This window comes from Rhea pennata, chromosome 10 (assembly GCF_028389875.1).
Source record: "Rhea pennata isolate bPtePen1 chromosome 10, bPtePen1.pri, whole genome shotgun sequence".
Lineage (NCBI taxonomy): Eukaryota > Metazoa > Chordata > Aves > Rheiformes > Rheidae > Rhea > Rhea pennata.
In genome coordinates this window covers 10,893,595-10,913,272 of record NC_084672.1, presented here as the reverse complement: position 1 = coordinate 10,913,272, position 19,678 = coordinate 10,893,595, and the positions used below count along the sequence as shown (strand labels likewise).

At 38.1% G+C, this 19,678-nt stretch overlaps 1 protein-coding gene across 6 annotated transcripts in view; it reads left to right on the top strand.

Moving 5' to 3' along the window:
• The window catches only part of ADAMTSL3 (ADAMTS like 3), a 193,237-nt gene that overhangs the window by 71,592 nt on the left and 101,967 nt on the right, over positions 1-19,678 (top strand). For all 6 annotated transcript variants that reach the window (XM_062583673.1, XM_062583670.1, XM_062583671.1 and 3 more), the window contains exons 4-5: positions 13,146-13,273; positions 15,578-15,623. In XM_062583673.1, coding sequence (XP_062439657.1) covers positions 13,146-13,273; positions 15,578-15,623 — 174 coding nt within the window. The remainder of the gene's footprint in view (positions 1-13,145; positions 13,274-15,577; positions 15,624-19,678) is intronic.

Below are 19,678 nucleotides of genomic sequence, written 5' to 3'. Positions count from 1 at the left end.
AATTTCAGACTTCAGCTCAGATACCACATGCCTGCTTTACAGCCAGCACACTGATAAATGGAAGCTGGTAGAAGAAATAAATTTAAGAAAAGTATGTAGAATTTTTTCACCCATTTTCTTTGATCTTTATCTGCCCATATGTATAAGAAATCACATATGCATCTCTAGTTTGGTTCTACCTGACATGGAATTCAGGAGGTTTTTGTAGGTCCTATACAAAGTCAGTGAGATACTTTCCACTATCTTCAATGGCTTTTAATTTAGCTTTTATTCACCAGTTCACTGACTGTTACATTTTAGTTACCTTTCATTTACCAGAGCAGAATTAAAAAAAAACTGAAATCAAACTTTGCTGATTAATTTATTTACCCAGGTTTTCCTCAAGTCCAAATGCTAATGTCCCTTTTAACCAAAAGAACTCCTCCCTTCTCCAAACCCTTCAAATACAAGCAACCAGGGAATTATATAAATAGATATTCTTACCTTTACTACAAAAAATTCGTGCGGAAGTGCTATCTTGGAATAAGCTGTTCATTAGTTGGCTTGGCAGAAGGAACACAATCCAAATGAACGAGCTGCCAAGAGTATTTTTAGTGGTTTTATATGTTGCCCATTCAAATCTTGGAAAATTTCTTTAGAGAATTGGACAAACTGACCACTCATTTTTATGGGCTTTTGCAAGATCTGAAAGTTTAAAAACAACCATTGTATTTAGCATCTGTTAATGGAGGTTTCAGGCTACAGAACTTTAGAAAGTACTGCTGGGAAGCTAATACAATAACCATAAAATATTGGACTGATAATAGGAAACACTGGCAGAAGAGATATGGAAAGAGTCATGCTAGTATTTCGTATCCAGACCTGTTACCCTGCGCCGAGTGCTAAGGATACTGTAGTTAAACATATACAGTAGTAGAGGTCTGGAATGAAGTCAGAATAGAACTAAAGATAAATGAAAGTGTCTTTCTTTATCATGAATGCTACAGATTGGATAATTGTGTCTTCAGAGAATTAAAAACTGGGAACTTGGACGCAAAAGAGAAAGCAAGATGTGTTAGCATTTTTCCAAATGGAGAATATATGTCATTACCCCACATACGTAATTAAGCCTTCATCCTGCTTTATTTGAAGTTAATAGGACTTTTTTTTTTTGGTCAGTTGCTTCTTTGGGAATTGGATCTAGACTTGTGCTGTGGTTGTAAGTCTTCCCATGACACGTCCTCCCCACCCCCTCAAGTTAGAAGCTAGAAAATCGATAAAGGGGAAACTGTTTTTCCAGCTATCAAATGTTTCAGTAGATTATATTGTATTTGACCAAGTAAAGTGGAAAGGAATGACAGGAGAATATTGCATTTTTAATCCCACATAAAACACCTTTTTGTGAAACTGCATTCTCTGCATTTAGAACTTAATTGTGTAGATTTTTCTCCAAAATACTGTTTTTTTGTAATTTGCGCAGAGGTGATAGCCAAAATCTGTCTTCAGAAAATGTTTTGGCCTGCAACTTCTGCATATTGGGATTCGCTACAAGAGGAGGTAGAGTTGGAACATTTTAATATTTTTATCCTTCTGACAAACTTCCTCAGGAGTTTGTTTGCGGTCTGCTCTGTGGTAGAACATACTTGGAAGAGGCTTGAGATGATAGAACTGATGCAAGCTTTGGGGGTCAATAACCAGTGATCAAGAGAAAGAGGGACATCCATGACGACATCAGGAACATCAGCATAGGCAGAAGCAGCTTACGGCTGCGTCTCCGCTCTGCCCGTCCCCGCTATGGATGGCTCACACTTAGTGGATCCCACTAAGCCTCTGAGCTGGGGAGCTTATCGCAACAGTGACTGGAACAGTTCCTCCGCTGTAGGGAATCAGCTAGAGACAGTAGAGCCAAGCAAACTTAAATTTGTCTCAGAGTTAAACACAAGTAATAAAAGGAATCCCTAAAATTTTATTTTTCTTTTGGATCACTTTATACTATTGCTTAGTATCACCCAAAGATCAGCTCACAGTTCAATGGGCAAGAGCTGGTTCTTCTGAGAAGAAATTCGTCCTATTAAATTTTATTTAATGCTCTAAAGAGGCATCATGGTTAGGCTCACAAGTTTTAGTTATTCTGTGCAGAATTGACTTTGGTCAGATGGCTTCAGTCATGGGCTTAGTGAGTCTTCTCCTTTAATGTGTTAATTTTAAAAAGCAGGGCACAAAGGAGTGTCTACCTCAAAGGTCAGGAGGTGAGAAACACATTAACGTGAAATAATATCTTGAAATTTTGCAGCTAATTGATAGCTTTAATTGTTTTACATTTATAGGAAGGAAAATTAAGATTCTTATAATTGCTATCAGCTAACAATATGGCTTTAATATTTTTCCTTTTGACAGATTTGTTCTGTTGCCAGGTGTATCTGTTGCATGTTCTATGATCTGCTTTGCATTACTTTTATAGAAATATTACCATTAAAAGTGCTACATATAGTATTAAATAGCAGGGTGAGTCAGAAGACATGGGTCAAATCTCTAGCTTACAAATTAACAGAAGTTTGGATGCCTCATCTGAGTGATACGGTAAAAAATACTTATCACTAAGTCATCAAACAGTCTGGCACCACTGATGGCCTTGGCATGAAACCGAGCCAGGCAAGAGTAGAGTAGCCAAGGTTATGCATATTGCAGATTAAGAACAAACTAAATGCAGGGGGAAGACTTTTCTATACTGGCTGCTTTAGCTACAGTTTATTCTTCTGTCAGTGTTTCCCCTATAAACTCCTTTTATTCATAGGTTTGGCAGTTAGCCATAAAATTTTGCTTCTAACTGGAACTTGGCAGACAGTGTCCCAAGTCAGGAAAATTATTTTAAACAATTTTTTAAGATATATGATGTATATTGGGTCTCTCTTAAAAGTTAGAGGTGCAATCATATTTTTTTCTGAGGAAAAAGTATTGATTTCAGTGCGTTTTTTCACTGTAAATCCCCTAAACAGATTCTTAATGAAAAAAAAAAAAAGAAACGAATGTTCTAGCCAATTAGAAATAGCGAATGGGAATTTTCTTTAGAAGGTAAGTGAATAGGTATGACACACAGATCTCAAGGACTTGTGTATTTTGAAGTGATTGCTTTTAGGGTAATACTTTAAACCAAATTCATAATTTATCATCATGGTGGGATAAAGTTTGTATGTGCTGTTGTAAACTCTAAGGTGAATAGTATGTAATATATATGTTACAGTAATGTCCGTATTGCGTCTTGATCTGTTGTTGCTTTTCTGTAACTGATGTGTAAGGCTCATGCACAGGCGAGTTGATGAGTCAGCCCTTTGCCAAAGTCAGCACTCTGCAGGAGTCGGTCTGGGTGGTGGAACGAGCAGATACCACCACTTCAGTCTGTTGTATGGCCTAGGATCCAGCTGTACTCCTGACTGCATGTGGATATCATGAAAGCAGAGGTGTGGGCAAATATCACCAGGACCACCATAAATCAACAAGACTGAAATTTGCTGGTGATTGTGGCAACAGCTCCCCGCTTTATGTCAGGATCTGTTCCTCTCCATGCTCTTACAATACAGCCACCAGCTGGAAAGTGAGGGGAAATTCCCCTGTTCGCTCCCTTCCCCTCTTTTTCCTGTTTGGAAACTGCAAGCTTGCTAGCTTGTGGCTTAAATTTAAACTTGATTAGTTCACAGCATTTCTGCCATAACTCTCCGTACCCTGGGATGACTCCATGAACTACAGTCGAGTGCATCTCCTGCAAATAAAGAGATCCAAAAGGTAATGGAGAGGTCCTAAGTAGCTGGCACAGATATTTTATCAAGAGGTGAACTTCATTAGGGGAAATAGTTAGGAGATTTTGTTTGTTTGTTTCTACATATTCCCCCAAGTTAAAAATGGAAAGCATGACTTAAAAGTGTGCAGTTACTGAAGTGTGATTATTTCACATCAGAATATGAAAGAACCCTGTAAAATGAGCCTGTAACAGAAAAGATTTTGCACATTTCAGAGTGGCACTGGTGCCCAGGAGATCTTTGGGAATTTATTGAACTCCACTTTGTCACAGCCGTAACACTCATCCTTCTATCAGCGTAATTCTTCTCTTTCCACAGCATATGCCAAAGTAAGGCAATCTGCAACTTTTGAGACCAGTTTAAAAAAATCACATGGTAAAATATTTAAAAGCACCTTTATCTGGATGTTTGCAAATATAGTTAATAAGGTAATTTGAAGAAATAATGCCAGATATATTTTGCAGAAATTGGAATCTCTCTTTCTATTATGCACCTGAGGAATTCTACACGTTGGACTCTGGCTGAACCATCACACTGTTTATGCTGGATGAGGAACATGTGGTGTACAGTGTGAAGGTGGAAAAACCCAGTGTATCCAGGTGCAAATTTTGAATAAACATTCAGTAAAGCATGCGTGAATTCTTATTACTTTTGTGGACTCCAGGAAATATAAGGATTATTGTTAATGCAGATTTTTAAGTAGGCTCAGAGATAATTAACATAAGAAAATGTCCTGAACATGGTGTTTTCCCAGTCTTGCCTTGTACTTATTGTTGTAGATTCACATACTTGAAATGACAGTATTTCTGCTTGCAAGATAGGAGATGGAGAGCTCGGAAGGAAGAGGTACTGAAATGAGACTTTGGACATCAAGATGTAATCCCTAGCTGTGCTGTTCCCATAATTCCTGTTATCCTTTTTCCTGAGTTCAGCTTCCCATTTGTAAAATGGATATAGCAATACATATAGCCTTAAAGATTGCAGTCAAAAAGTACTGAGACTGGGCACTGTTATTTCTCATGTGAAAACAGGAATTTTCTCCATATGTCTTCATGACAAGAATTTCTTCTGTACATCCAAGTGCAAGTGCTGTGTATTTGATAATACAATATAGTGGAGAATGCTGTGTAATTCATTATCATTTAAAAATATTTTTATACTGAACAGGGTATAACTTTTAAGTTCTTCATTGGGAATGTTAATATAATGGGTGGTATTTTTAAAGGAAATATCATGTTTCTTATAAAGTTTTTAAAACATCCCATTCCTTCTTTTTTGCTTGTTTTAAAGTTCTGCCTTTATCTCTCTTCCAAGCCCTAGCAAGTGTTTGCCTCAGGCTGACTACTAAGAAGATGGGCAAAGTTTACTGCAGTGTATATTGCTTTCTTGGGTTTGTTCCCTTTCGGGGGTGTGTGTGTGTGTGTGTGTGTTTCCCAAGATCTGTGGCTTTTTTTTTTTTTTTTTTTTGACAGCTGCCCATGCAAATCTTTATGCTGTAACTCTCTAGACCACTTAGAAATGGAGGAAATTGGAGTGATGCTAAACATTTCTCAGTATAGTTTCCATTTCAGATAGGGCAGATTCAGAGAAATGGATATATTCTGGGAGTTCAGGTTTATGTATTTCCAACTACATATTCATGTGTACTTTTAAATCTTGGAAGACAATGAAATACTGGAAATTCATGGAGAAGCTTTTTGTTCTCTTGGTCCTGGTCAGCTGTCTTGGATGATTGTACCTAAAAGCATTAGAAAAACACAGGCTTCTTGCCTGCCTCTTGAAATGGATATCGCCAAAGCTGGTGGCTCGCCTTTCTCTCCATCTCAAGACTTGAAATCTTCTTGATCTAATGCTGATGAAAGTGGAATAATCTTTACTGTAGCAAATAAATTGGATTACAGGGCTTGTTTGGCTCTGATCAGGCAAGGCCTGAATGCAAACCAGGCCCCAGGGCAAACTGTCAGCTATATTGTGACTCAAAGTGACATCTGTATTTGTAGGACGTACTTGTCAGGGGTTTAAGAAGTTTCTCTTTGCTAGACATGCATCTGTTGAAATAGTAATTTATGGTATATCACCCAAGAAAATAAAACTGTTCATCCAGATGATAGAACAGAGGCAAATGATCCTCTGTAAAAATCAGTTACATAATAAAAAATGTACCCTGGGACTTCAGTGTACATCATCAAAACTTGTCAGCAGTGAGTAAATCTAGGATGTGTGTGTGAGTGTCTTTTTCTATCTTAATGATGTAGTTAACTCAGAAATTGAACAATAACAGCTTAAATGTCTGTGCTTTAACTACTTCCCTGCGGATTGTTTTTAGCAGGGACGTGTGGGCACTGTACGCGTCCGTTCTTCTCGGATGCAGAAGGAACAGTTGCAGTTGGGCATACTTACGCAGTTGCTTTCTGTGCAGAGTTGTTAGGGCGGGAACCACGATTCCTTCTCCGTGCCCACAAATTCCAGCTTCCCTCTGTTACTGCTCATGAAGAAGGAAGGAGGTGATGCAGACTCTTTTCAGTGCCAAAAGCCTCAGCTAGCTCATAGGTGCCAAACAGCCAAGCAACATTTCATCCCTTTCTGGATGCCAAAAGCCTCAAGTATCCCTGCTCCACCTGCCAAAATCTCCAACTTTGTCCTGACAACTCCTGCAGTGCAGGCCTGTGTTGTCAATATGAAGTTTTGCAACACACTGACAGTGGAAAATTTGGATGCAGTATAATATTGAAAAGACTCCCATGCTGAGATTTGCCTACAATTTAGAATCAAAATGAATTACCCTGTAAATATTTTGTGTGACTTTTTTGCATGTTTTATTTTCCAAAACTTGAATTTATTCAAAACTGCTATAGAATGAAAACCTATTGCAGAATCCAGCACTGAGCTCTGAACTACATCTGAGACCTCAGCTGTATTCTGTCTTGCAGCTGAATTAGTCCATTAGTTGCCTTTTTGGCTCATTTCTTGATGGTGAGTCTTCTGGTCTGTTGTTGAGCATTACCAGCCTGTGTTTCCGAAGCACTCTTCATTACCAAGCACAGATTGCATTTTGCAATTGGTTCATTGTGCATGGACATCCCTACAGAGTTCAAGCTTTAAGTAAAAGCAATGGTTAATATGACTGAAATGTTTGTAATTATTTCTAAACATCTGCTTAAAATAGCTGCATTTACTCCCCATGTGTTTTTTATCAGCCTAAAATGCTAGTGCCTTGATTTCCACACCCCACACCCCCCCCATGAGATTTTCTCTCCAGGATTTTATAATTCCTGATAGGTATTTTTTAACAAAAAAAACAACATATAATTTACTTTAGTGCATATAAGTAAAAGATTTATTAAACTTAATGACATAAGCAGTGCACGATTAGGTAATATATAATACACCTAGTGATAGTAGAAATATATCAGGAAATGACTTGAAATCTGTCCTAATGAAACAAGTGGAAGTTTTTCTGTTAAAATGAGGTAATGCAACATCTCATTAATGATTCTTACTTGTCTGAAAATTAAGTTTTGACTGTTTTTCTATATAGTTGCTGCTGTACACAAAATACTTTTCCCCTAAATCTGTAATCTGCATTCTACACCTTACTTAAATTGTACAAAATAAAGGTGTAAATCATTTTCATATGTGACCTTAGCAGAGAGAGATTTCTGGTGTAGATTGTTGCAAAGCCATAGACATAACAGCCAAAGTTAAAAATAAAGGATACCGTTCTGCAGCTTAATAGCCTCTCCAACAATTATCTGCAGGTAAATACTTGTTCTTTCGGTTAGGCGCTCTGCTCATGGATACAGTCAACAGTGCAATTTGATACCTTTTCCACTAAGTATAGTGTCTGGAAAGAGGAATCTGGGAAACGCATCACAGAGCTACTCGGGCAGGATATTTTCCCTTCAGTGCCATAATTCCTTGGGCTACCTCTGTTTGGAACTGTTGCAGGGATGAGAAGAGAATGGCATAGTGCGATGCTGTGCCTAAAGACTGGTGAATAGCAACGTAACCTTGTGTTTTGGAAGACTCTGAAAGTCAGGATAGTGTTAATAGTATTTATGGGTTGTGAGAGTGGGAAGAAGCAATAAAAAGGAAATGCTTCATCTCTGTTCAAAATACCATCAAGGATGAAATTCACTCCAGGGAAAAGGGCCAGTACTGACTGGGCTTTGGGTATTGCTTAATTCAGGGCTTCAGTGGGACTGAAGTGGTGTTTATACCTTTCAATAGGTTCTTTCAGTTGGATGAATTTAATCTGGAGCATCTAAATTCTGCATGGAGAAATTTAGTTATATGCAGTGTGTTACTGAATAGCAATGTGATGCAGCTGTGCCAGCGTAGCTCCTTGTGGAGATTCTTTCTGGGGGTTTGGCATGCCTTCTTATATTACTACAAACCGCTTGGATAAGAGGTCGTGAAAAAGACTGAAGAGCCCTCACCAAGAGAGCTATGATGGCCTTGGCACAGAAACAGTTACGCTGGTAAGTATTCCTGTGCGGCCCAGTCCTTGCTGCTGTGACAAGGCCCCGTTTGTGCGCCGTATCACACCGGTGAGCTGTTTACGGCGTTTTGAATGTCCATCCAAACCTGTGCCAGGTTGCTGCAGGTGGACGCCGCTGAGAATTCGCATCGAAAGTGTTCGGTACCCTGTCCGAGCTGGACGCTCCGCTCTGCGGGGTGCTCGAAGGCAGGTCGAGGGCAGGCTTCGGGGCTGCTTGTGTCGGGGTACAGGCCTGGCAGAGGGGCTGTAGCTGTCCCAGCTCTTGTGAATGAACCTCCTTTTTGGCAACTTCTGTTACAATAATTCAGATGTGTGAAACAGTATGTCCTTGGCTTTTGTCCAGTTTGAAAGTAAAGTATGTGTATAAAAACTCTGGAAAACAAACATTTAAGGTATCACTGCATTTCTGTTGAGAAGCTGAATCTTTGTTATATTGAATGCTAAACATTTACATATCCAAGCCTTATGTAATGGATGTCTGAATAGTACTAAAACTGCATAAACTGACCTTCATTCTCTGGCACCACATTTCCTTTGAAGTCTGCATGACCAAATTCAAGACAATTATGTCATCCTTCATGACAGCCAAACAAAAGTTTGGCCAAATAATCGTTTTTCTCCACATAACAGCGCTGTGCTTGATTTTTGTAAGGTGCGTCACTGAGGCTGTTGTTATTTACTGGGTGTTATGAATGACAGTAAAAATCCCCTCGTTTTAGATTAATGAGCAGCACTGGTAACATCTGTTTTTCATTTATTTTACCTCAATGCCCACTTCTGCCAAACTCAGTTACTCTGAGCAGCACATTGCAAAGCCAGCACAGCCTTAAGCCGAGTGCGGAGAGCCTGGCCCTTGGCGGAGCAGGGGTGCTGCGTGTGGCCCTGGTGGCAGAGGCGATGCAGGACGCCGAGACCAGCGCTAGCATTTCCACCCTCCGCATCTGCCACTGCCATCCTTGCAGTCAGATCTGCCGAGTGCCAGGCCATCTGTTGGGTAGGATTGTCAGCAGATACGCGGGGGCAAGTTCCCAGGCCACGGGCCATGCTGTCACATCAGATGTTGAGAGCTGGTCCGTGCCACCACATGCTGCAAAGGTGTTCCCTCACCCCTAGCTGGAGTGATCGTTGGCCAGGCTCTTGTGCAGAATGATGGCTTATTTCTTTCAAAGTTAATTATACATCAGGAATATAGACAGGGATGAGATATTTTGGAGCTACCTTTATCGTATAACCTGAAATCCTTTCTGCAGAAAGTGTCATGTAGGTGCTGAAATACAACTGCCTTGGATGCAGTGCATGAATCCTCATCGCACGCTCACGTTTGATGCCTTTGGACTCCAGCTGGCGTAGCTGCGTCCATGGAAGGGGGATGCCTCTTTGCCATCTAGCTGTACATAATGGGTAGCAAATTGTTGAGGTTTTTCACAAATCTATGGTTATAGGTATTAGAAGTCAGTCTGGACGCACTACAGCACTGGCAGCTCTGTATGGCTGTGATACGTTACGGGCACGTATGTGCATGGACACGCTCACAGAAGTGCATGCATAGGTATGTACATACTTTTACACTGAATACAAGCTTAATGTTATGTAGCACTTCATCAGCTGCAAAGTTTCACCACGAATGAAGAAAATCACGTAAAAAAGCTCCATTACTAAAACATTAGAATTACAACTTAACACAATGAAAAATCAAAATTAGCAAGCAAACTATGAATGCAGTCCTGAAGTGCTATAACAGTATTTTGTGCCTAATTGTAATTAGCTCTTGATTTAATTCCTAAATGAGCTTCTAAGCTTTGTTGATTTAAATCATGATGTTGATGATCTCTTTTTTTTTATTTTACTTGAATTTGGTACTGTGGTGTAGACAAATATAATATGTAGAGTTTATGAATCCTGACAGCTAGTAAATCAATATTATTTTGCTAGTAAATTACTAAGCCAGCGCAAGCTGCTTTTAACTCTTTCCCATGGGACAAATAGTTTGAATTGGCTGGAGTTTAAATCAACACTGTGGGCACTGAATTAGTCAATGATTGTGAAGAGGGCTTTGTTGGCACAAACTTACGCTTTGATCGTCCTAGTCTTTACAGTTCTTTTAATTAGCTACAGTTCAGAACAATGGCTTTTATCAAAGCAGTTTAGTAAGTGAACAACTGAGCATTGTTTAGGGCTCTAGATGACATTCTGTCTCTTAATATCATGTGGCTGGTTTTAATACAATGATGAAGTTAGGATTATTGTAGATGTTGTCACTGCCTTGCCAAAAGAAATCAACTATTCTAAAAGAGGCAGTGATACGTATTGCGTTTTTACTCTCATAAGTTTAATCATTTCTTAAAGTGGTTAAAAAAAACGTTTATCTTCCTTGTGATTACAGAAGACAAACTCCCAATTTTGCACTCATCAGTGTAAAAGTGGCTCTTGTTCATCTTAGCTTCTTTTCACTGGGTGCTGAGTGATCTGTTGGGAGGTGCTGAGTCCTTTTTGCTCAAGATTGAAGGCCGTTGGTTCCATTTTCAGTGTCAGACGTTTTGAGTTGGCTTCTGATGATAAGTAAACCCAACGCCAATGCAAAAATTCCTGAGGGATCTTGGCAGAGCAAGGCTCTATCATTTCTGGAACAGTCGATTGGCCTGAGTGCACTTTTAAAGCTTACAGTAAGTGTTTGTAAAATTTGTAAACTTAGGGGAGCAAGAAAGTTGAGGAGCTGCTGGCCTACTTGGACCAATTTCTGCAGTTTATTGTTCAAATGATGATGACTTACCACCTAATTAATGAAATAACTTTTTTTTTAACAAGCTCTAACATTTTTGATGGAGGGATGAGAAAGTTTTGAAATTACTGACGTTTTTGTCAGATATTTACCTCTCGGGAGTAGCTTTATACTAAGTTTACCCACTTTTATTTGTGTCTTTAGTTCTATTTAGGTTTAGCTAAGATAACTATGTGCTGTTTGGATCTCTAAAATGATACTTGTTGAACAGCTGTGCTACCAGTTGCGGTGAGCGGGCATCCTCCATGCAACACAGCTCAAGGTCTGTGGCACACGACTGCTTTGCTTTATTGTGTTCAGAAGAAAATCCATTTCTCTACACAGTATAGTATTAAATCATGTTCCTTGTGTGGTACCCTTTTGAAAATTTTTGTTTTATTGCACTTGCCCTTTTGACTTCAAGGATGGTAGACTTTTATCTGAATTAATTTTCTTAATGACTGAAGAGGAGCTGACTTCATCCACTCTGTGGGAATTTAGGGGGAGTTATGTATTCCTTTTTTTCATATACCATAAGATTTGAATTATATATCCCTCATTTCCTTTTAAATTACTCGTATGAGGCATTCTTTTGGAAGAAAAGAGAACCGAGTCTGAAGTCTCGTTCTCTTGAGCTCAGTTAAGCTATTTTCTTAGAGAAAATATCGATTACTGAAACATGTTCATCTGGTTTGGAATTAGGACATACGCTAATGGCTTGCACTTCTCTGGATATAGTCATACATGAAAATATTTTTAGCATCTTAAACACGTATTTTTATTTGGCATGTAACAAGATTTGAGTCTTTACTCGCATGGAGTTTATTTAGTGATGTTTTTATGTCTTTGCTTGTGCTCTTTGCTGTCAGGATAGCCCTTTGGTTGGTGTTTCCATGCATTTGTTCGCTGGAAAGAGAGGGAAAGGGTTTTGAAGCACCATCAGATTAAGTTATGCCTTTCTGTGCAGGCAAAAAATAAGGCACTAATGTGAATGTCATGCCTGTGTTCATCTATCTGAGATCTAAGTGTATGTCCACTGAAAGCAATGGGAGTTGAAAGTTGGTTGTATAAATAGTTGTTTCAGTAAAGCTTGGATGAATCTTCTATGTTCTCTCAGTTCATGACAATATTGGGGCAGAGTCAATATGGTCAATATTTTCTGTCACTTGACATAAATTGCTCTCATTGCCTCATTTTTTATCCTCAAAGTAGTTTTCATTCATAATGATATTAATAGTGGTTACATTATTATGTTTGCAATAGTTTGTGGGTAAGCTCTATCTTGGTGGTGAATAGAAAAATTGTATGTGTTCTTCTCATTTCAGTCTGGCTATAATTTAGGATTCTAAAAGTCTTTATGATAACAAGCTTATAAATATCTGGCAGCTGTCAGGGAATCATTATATTTGGTACTTTATCAGAAAATTTGCACACAAGTTTTCAAGAGAGAAAGATCTCAGGAGTAGCGAGAGAGGAGTAGGATGCAAATGGAACAGCTGCTGAACAATCATAGTGAAAACGAGAAGTGCTTACGGAAATTCTGAATTGATTCCCTATGCTCCCTTGACGAAGGAAATGATAAAACAAAGAGCATTACTCTCTTCAAGCAGAACATACTGAATAATTTGGTTCATATTGCTTTTCCGTGTTGAACTATTGTATTGAGAAGCTGCCATGTTCTAAAGTGTTTTGAGAACTTTCTTTGGGAAATGCCAGTTTTCATAATTGTGTACCATGTAAGTGAAAGGGGATATGTGTCCTAAAGGATGAACATTGTATAGGGTGCTAACAAAATGTTTTTTTGTAGAGATCTTTTGTTTTTACGTTGGTGATGTCTGGTGATAATGTCTTGCTGCAGGTAAGTAGGTTAGGAGCAACAGCATATTTGGTTATAGCAATCCTTTAGCAGAGGGCAAAGCATCAAATACACTGTATGCTCAAGCACATTGCTTCCTTTTCAATATAATTATTGCATACTAAAGTAGGAAAAAAGAGAGTAAATTAGTAGCAAAGTGGTATACTCAGTACTATTAATGTCGAGCAGTGCAACATGTCTTCACTCCAATTTATGTGGCTTGTTTGTTTTTCCTTCTCTTCATCTTCCATTTTTCAGAGCTCCAGAATTACCCGCTCTGATGAAGATAAGGATGGTTCCTGGGATGCCTGGGGGGCCTGGAGTGATTGCTCACGGACCTGTGGTGGGGGAGCCTCCTATTCCCTGAGGAGATGTTTAAATGGCAGGTTAGCCACGTGCTTGTGTGTGTTTATTTTCTTCAGCTGGTCTCTTTTGCCCTGTTCTGTGATGCTTTACATGGAGCAACACTGTTGCATCTGTTTCTGGAACCAAGTGCTGCGTGCAGATCAAGCATTATGAAATCTTACTTTAAATATATTTCAGTAATATTTAGGAAAATATCTTAGCCCTCAATTTGGAAGGGACGTGTTATTAAACATGTTCCTGGAATAGCAGAAATGACTTAGTGCTGTCAGATATTGAGAGAAGTGCCTGTCGTTGTGGTATAAAGCCGTTGGTGAATTACCAGCACACAAATTACTGTTCAAGCACAGGCTCCTCCATGTCTTTCTTAGAGTAAAAATCAAGCAACCTTCTCCGCATGTAGATACATCAAATGCTGCTTTGGACCTCATGGCTATATGTGTTCACGGCTAAGCCGCAGTGTAGCCTGAAGAGAGTACTGTGTGCAGTGAAAAGCCTTTAGCTCGGCAGTAAAGCTGGACTTATAGAAAACTTGTTGCTGCAATCCTTACCGTGTGAATAATTCAAAAGGCATGTAGTTATTTAAAGAGTTTCTGACCAGCTTTAGGAGCATCAGTGCTAGAGTCTATAATTGCTTTCTATATCTGTAATTTTCCTGAATTTTAAAAAATGATGATTGTGTTTTATCTTCTATTGTGATAAAACTATTACATGGAATATCACCTAGAAAGTCCATTTTCCTTAAAGAAGGCTTGTAGTGTGATTTGCTAGTTCAGTGTAAACAGTATGAAATACATGGCTAAAGATGACTGTGGTTAAAATACTGCCTGTTTCATTTAGTGCAGAATGCACAGAGATCTTTGAAAATAATAATAATTTCTGCAAGAAGCCATAATATGCCACCAGAGTTGATGACTGTGAAATGAGCTTAATAAATTGTAGCAACATAAATTCCACTGTGGTTTTAGTCATATTTTTAATGTGTTCTCCTGTGAAAAACATGTTTTCCATGCCTTGACAAATGTATACTTTAAAAGATTTTTCTGTGTTTCGTTGTTGTTGTAATGTCCAAGAAACATACAGTTGTGAAACAAGCTTTTCGTATTTGTATGTATTGCAAACATTTAACTTGCACGTTGTGATACAATCATTCTTGCAAAAGACTGGAAATTTGAGATGTGCAGTATTTTGAACTTGGAGAATTGTATCTTCAGCTAAGCTGGCTGAGCTCTTGCATCCATTGCTCTTTCCTTTTTTGATCGTGTTTTTCAACCTCTTACATATTTTATGGAAAGTTTTAATATTTGCAATGACTTTTCATGCAAAAGTTTTATTTTATTTTATTTTTTTTTTAAGTCCAAGAACTTTAGATTAACAGCTATCATTCATTTTTGTTCCATGGAAGGCAGGTCTTTTTTCAGTATGAGGTGGCTATTCTAAAAACACTGTTCCTGATTTTAGAAACATCACTAATTATGGTTTCCTATCAAGTCCTTTAAAGTATATTTCCAGTTCTTTAAAGAACTTTGCCACTCTCAGGAAGAATATCTTATCCTGTACAAAGTGCTGGTGAGTTATTCAGCAGAAGTTTAGCAACCTGTCCTTAGAAAGGTGCAAAACCCATACGTTCCTATGTGTCTATGGGAGCACAATACATAACTTTATTATATGCCTATTATTTCAACTACTAACAAAAGACTCTGCTAAGGAGTTGAATTACCTGGATTTCAGGATTCACAAGTGTTGGGCACTGTAGGAATGCATGCAGAGAATTATTTTATTTAAAATTATTAATTCTGCTCATGTGGCTTTGAGTCAGTAAAATGATGTGCTGATCTGCAAAAATATTGCATTGATTTGGGGGATTTGAAGTTGTCTTTTTCTTTCTTAAATAAAATAGGGGAAGGTAAAATGAATGCTCATTAGCCCTTATGCTTGATCAGAGTATTGCTTGGATTATCTGATCTACTTCTACTCTGAATTACATCCCATGGATTAGAAATAAATTTGCTGAAGTCAGCATAGATTAGACTTGAGGATCCATTGTGAAAACTTTTCACAAATAAATGTGTTTTTCATAAGGTTCACAGCACTTTAGGCTTATAGAAAAAGCCATACTTTCTATTTCGAAGAGAGACGGCAGTGTAACCTGTTGAGTCCCCAGATCCCCCTTGTATTTAAACCTTGTATTTGAGTCCAAATTATGGTAGGGCAGTACTAATAAAAATCTAATTTTCAAGAGAATAACTGGCTGTAAAACAGGCAGGGTTGTGTTTTGCTATTATGCAGCTATTACACGATGTAACTATTTTTACTCTGTTTTTCAGGAACTGCGAAGGTCGGAATATTCGATACAAAACCTGCAGTAGTAATGTGAGTCTGGCCTGTAATCCCATTTTACAGCTTCTTTTACTTATTCAGACAATGTGTTAAAGTTTAAGAAATGCTGCTTCTTGTTTAAAATCTTATGGTGGATAATTTTCTTTCCATCATTATTCCAATTTTTAAAGACTTCCCTCTGCATGACACCACCAGATCTTGAATTTAGGCTTCCCAAAAGGACTTAGCTTTTGAAATCACAGTGCCAATTGTTATTCAGAATGCTTAATATCATTTTTTAGGAAAGGTACACGTTTTGGATGATTAGCAAATCTGTTCTTACCTTAAACTAGCAAGCGCTTTTCCTGGAGGTGCAGTCTTTCAGATGAAGAATTAAACTCAGCTCCTGATCATTTGTGATCAATCATTAAGGACATGAACAGAGAGGTTAAATAACTGTGTCCCTTTCAAATGTTAAATGGGATAATTTCTACTTGTATTCCGTCTCTCTAACTCCAATCTTTATATTTCTGTATGCAATAGTATGTGTGTCTGTGTACACTAGCATGGACAGTTTCAGTGACTAAATATAAAATTGGAGATTTGGGTATGCAGTTGCTGTTACTATGATGAAATCAAATTGTGTCTGATTTTTACAGACGCGTTTTATTAAAACCAATCACGTACAGCATACTTCATGACTTGTACTCAACTGATTTGTAGTGATGCTCTATGCTGTCTAAACAGCTGCCTTCTTGCACCTCGGATGTTGCAGTGTATTCAAGGTGTGTGGCTCATGCAGGACTTGGGTATCACTGAATTATAGACTGTGTACATGCACTTTATCTCAGAATGGATTGGTTTATGATAAGCAGTCACCTCCTAGTGAGGGTTACCTTACAGTACAATGTAATTTTCATATAATCACAGAAAAGAGGGAAGATAGACAAGTAATTAAAGCAAAAAAAAGTCCTATTTGTGTGTTACTATAGTGCATGTGACTGCCCTGCCTCTGGGAGAAGGGCAACCATTTTCACACAAATACCCCTTAAAAGGTGAGGCTTGCTCTTCCTTGAGTGGAATATACCCAGGCAAGAGCAGGTGAGACTCGCTTCACTGCCAACCGTATGATTGCTGCCAGCCGCAGGCAGCTGTGAAGTATGACATGTTCTCCTTAGGAAGCCTGACACTGGAAGTTGCCCAGTAAATAAGCTGAATCACTGCATCTCCTGGGACAACTGGCCATGCCCATGCTTTAGTTTGCCACACCTACAGTTTCTGCTGTGCCAGCTGGCTTCTGCCCTCCTCAAGAACAAGTCTTGCTAGCACCCTGAAGTGCTCTGACACTCCACTCCTTTGGGCTGGATGGATTTTCCACCACAGCAGCCCACAGCCTAAGTTTCTGCTGGCAGAAACAAGCTGAAGTGATTAATGAATCAGGCCCAGTGCATGTAAAAATTGCATTCTGGAGGCAAACCTGACCACTTGCTCTTTCAAAAGTTAAGGCCTAGCAGTTTACTCTGCAGTATCCTTAGCTCATAAATATAAGTGTCACATGCAAAGAACTATCATAATCTTTTAAAGCTGTCTGATAAACTGAATTGCGGCCAGCTGATATGCAAGCAATAAACAAACTGCCAGCATATAAACTGCTTGCTATGTTCCTTATCTAGATAAACTATATGCACTGTATAAGGTAATATACCTCTTATTGCATGATCCCATGCACTATAGCTTCCTATGCAATAGTATGAACAAGTCAACTTAGTGTCCCTTGCTCCTCCAGCAAAAGGAATGGAAAACTACACAGCATACAGAAAAAAGAGGAGAGGAGATCAGTTTGTCCATATTTTCTGCTATCAGCAGAGGTCTACATGCTTTTAGTATATGTAAGAGCAGTTGCAGGCACTGATCTTTTCAAGGATTATGCAGTCAAAATCTACAGTGAGAATGAAGGCACTCATGTATGTGCAAGTGCAGAGGGAATTAAGGTTATTGCTATATCCTTCCTGAACTCCAAGGGAGTTTTTCTCTTGAAGTTACTGGGGCCTGTTCTTTAATTTTGGGGCTTATTTTAAAGCGATAAGCATCTTGTATGTGAATCTGTTTGAATTTATGATGATTCAAATGCTAATTTCCAGACAGGAAGCTGTTTTCAGTTTTGCTTTTGGGACAACATGTCTGACAGGGATCAGGTTCCCATTTCACTTTAGATACAGCCCAAATCTTGCAGGAACAGCTTTTTCTAGGTTATGGACCAGACAGTGGAGAACTCCAGAGAAGAATAAATTTAATGAAATTTCCACTGATATCTGAGTTTGACTTCACTGAATTCAAACACAATATTAGACCTGATTTAGCCTTGAAATGGGAGTGTGCACCTAATGCAGACCTAGGACTACTAGCCCAGTTTTCTTTCAGATGATATGTTTCCCCAAAGCATTATTTGTAATTAACATTTCTCACTTTAAGAGTAAAATTTTAGTTTAAAAATTAAAATTTTATACCAGCTCCTTTCCATGTTAGGAGGTGTTATTGTTAACCACATGAGACACTCACTCTATATACACCGTGTAAAATTGTCTGCAAATGTAATTTTGCTACACGATACATTAAACCACTAACATCTATATTGGGCAGTACAAATGAAGCACAACTTAATATGTATGTCATTCTAATGAAAAGAACAAGAATCATTTTACCAGAAAATTGGTTTCATCTGGTTTCATCTGGATTTGTAATAGAATAGTAGTAAGTTCATTGAACTCAAGCATAGTTCCAGAATAATAGTAGTGATATTTCAATCAAAAATTAATTCAAGGTCTTAGCAACAAAATAATTGCTGAGGTTATTGAGGCATTTATTTAGCTTGCCTATCTTTTTATCATAGTTGGGATGCCAGATACTTGATTTCTTGTAACTGCATGTGTGCCTTCAGCTTTCCTTATAGAAATTTTAGAGAAATAAACTATATAAACTGTTCATTACATGCTGTTCAACGAGATTTTCAGTCTCTCTTAAACCCCCTATTTTATATTTCCATTTTTGTATATACTATTACATTCTAATGCTATGATGTGCACTATATGGAAGTGTTTAAGATAATCCTTTAGGGTCCTATTCATAGAACAAGTTATTTGGGCCATTTCCCCATAAATTTCACATTCTTATGTGCCAAAAAGTCACTTACACATTTGCCAGAGTGACTCTCCTATGGTCGGAAGAAACACGGCATTGTAACAGATTTGTCCACGTTAACTCCATTATAAACTTTTATTATATGCAGATAATTCTCACACTTGTTCTAAATACTCATCAAATTATTGTCCTAGCATCCACTTAGGAGCGAGTTCATTTATCCCATTCAGCAAATCTTGGCTGAGCTAAGTCTCTTCCAGTCTTATAATATTGCACATTATTTGAATTGCAGTCTAATCTGTTCATTTATTTTTCTGATTATAATGGTCATGCAAGTTATATCTCTTATGTCAAGCTCACAGGTTTCTAGCTCAGGTAACTTGATTTTACTAAGTGGCCTGAAAAGTGGATAGGAAAAACATAGAACCTGAAGCTAATTTCAGAAAGAAAACAAAACAATGACTTCATCGGATTTGGCTAGGTTTCAACAAAATGAGATTCAAAGAATAAAACTAGACAAAGGACTAGACTTTCTTTGGTGTCATCATTTTTACTGGGAAATTTCTTGCCTTCTCTTTTGTGCTCTTTTCAGCAGAGTAATTGTTGGCAGAAATCACAGGGTCTGAAGCAACCTTCATATTTTGTTCATGAATGTTGCTTACAAAGATACAGATTTCCTGAGTTAGCTTTGTTTTCAAAGGCTGAGAATACTCACTGCCAAAGCTAAAATGATACATTTTGCAGGAAGCCAGCCCTCAAATGCGGGAGTTTTTAATAATCTGACACAAAAAGAATAGAAAAATATAGACGTGTGTGTGTATATACATATATATATATACACATATATATAGTGTGTGTGTGTATATATATGTTATATAAAAACCTGCATGGCAGTCATATCTGAAGCATTTTTTTCAGATCTAATAATATGTTCATAAGTCATGACATGTCTATAGTCTGAAGTCTGTAGA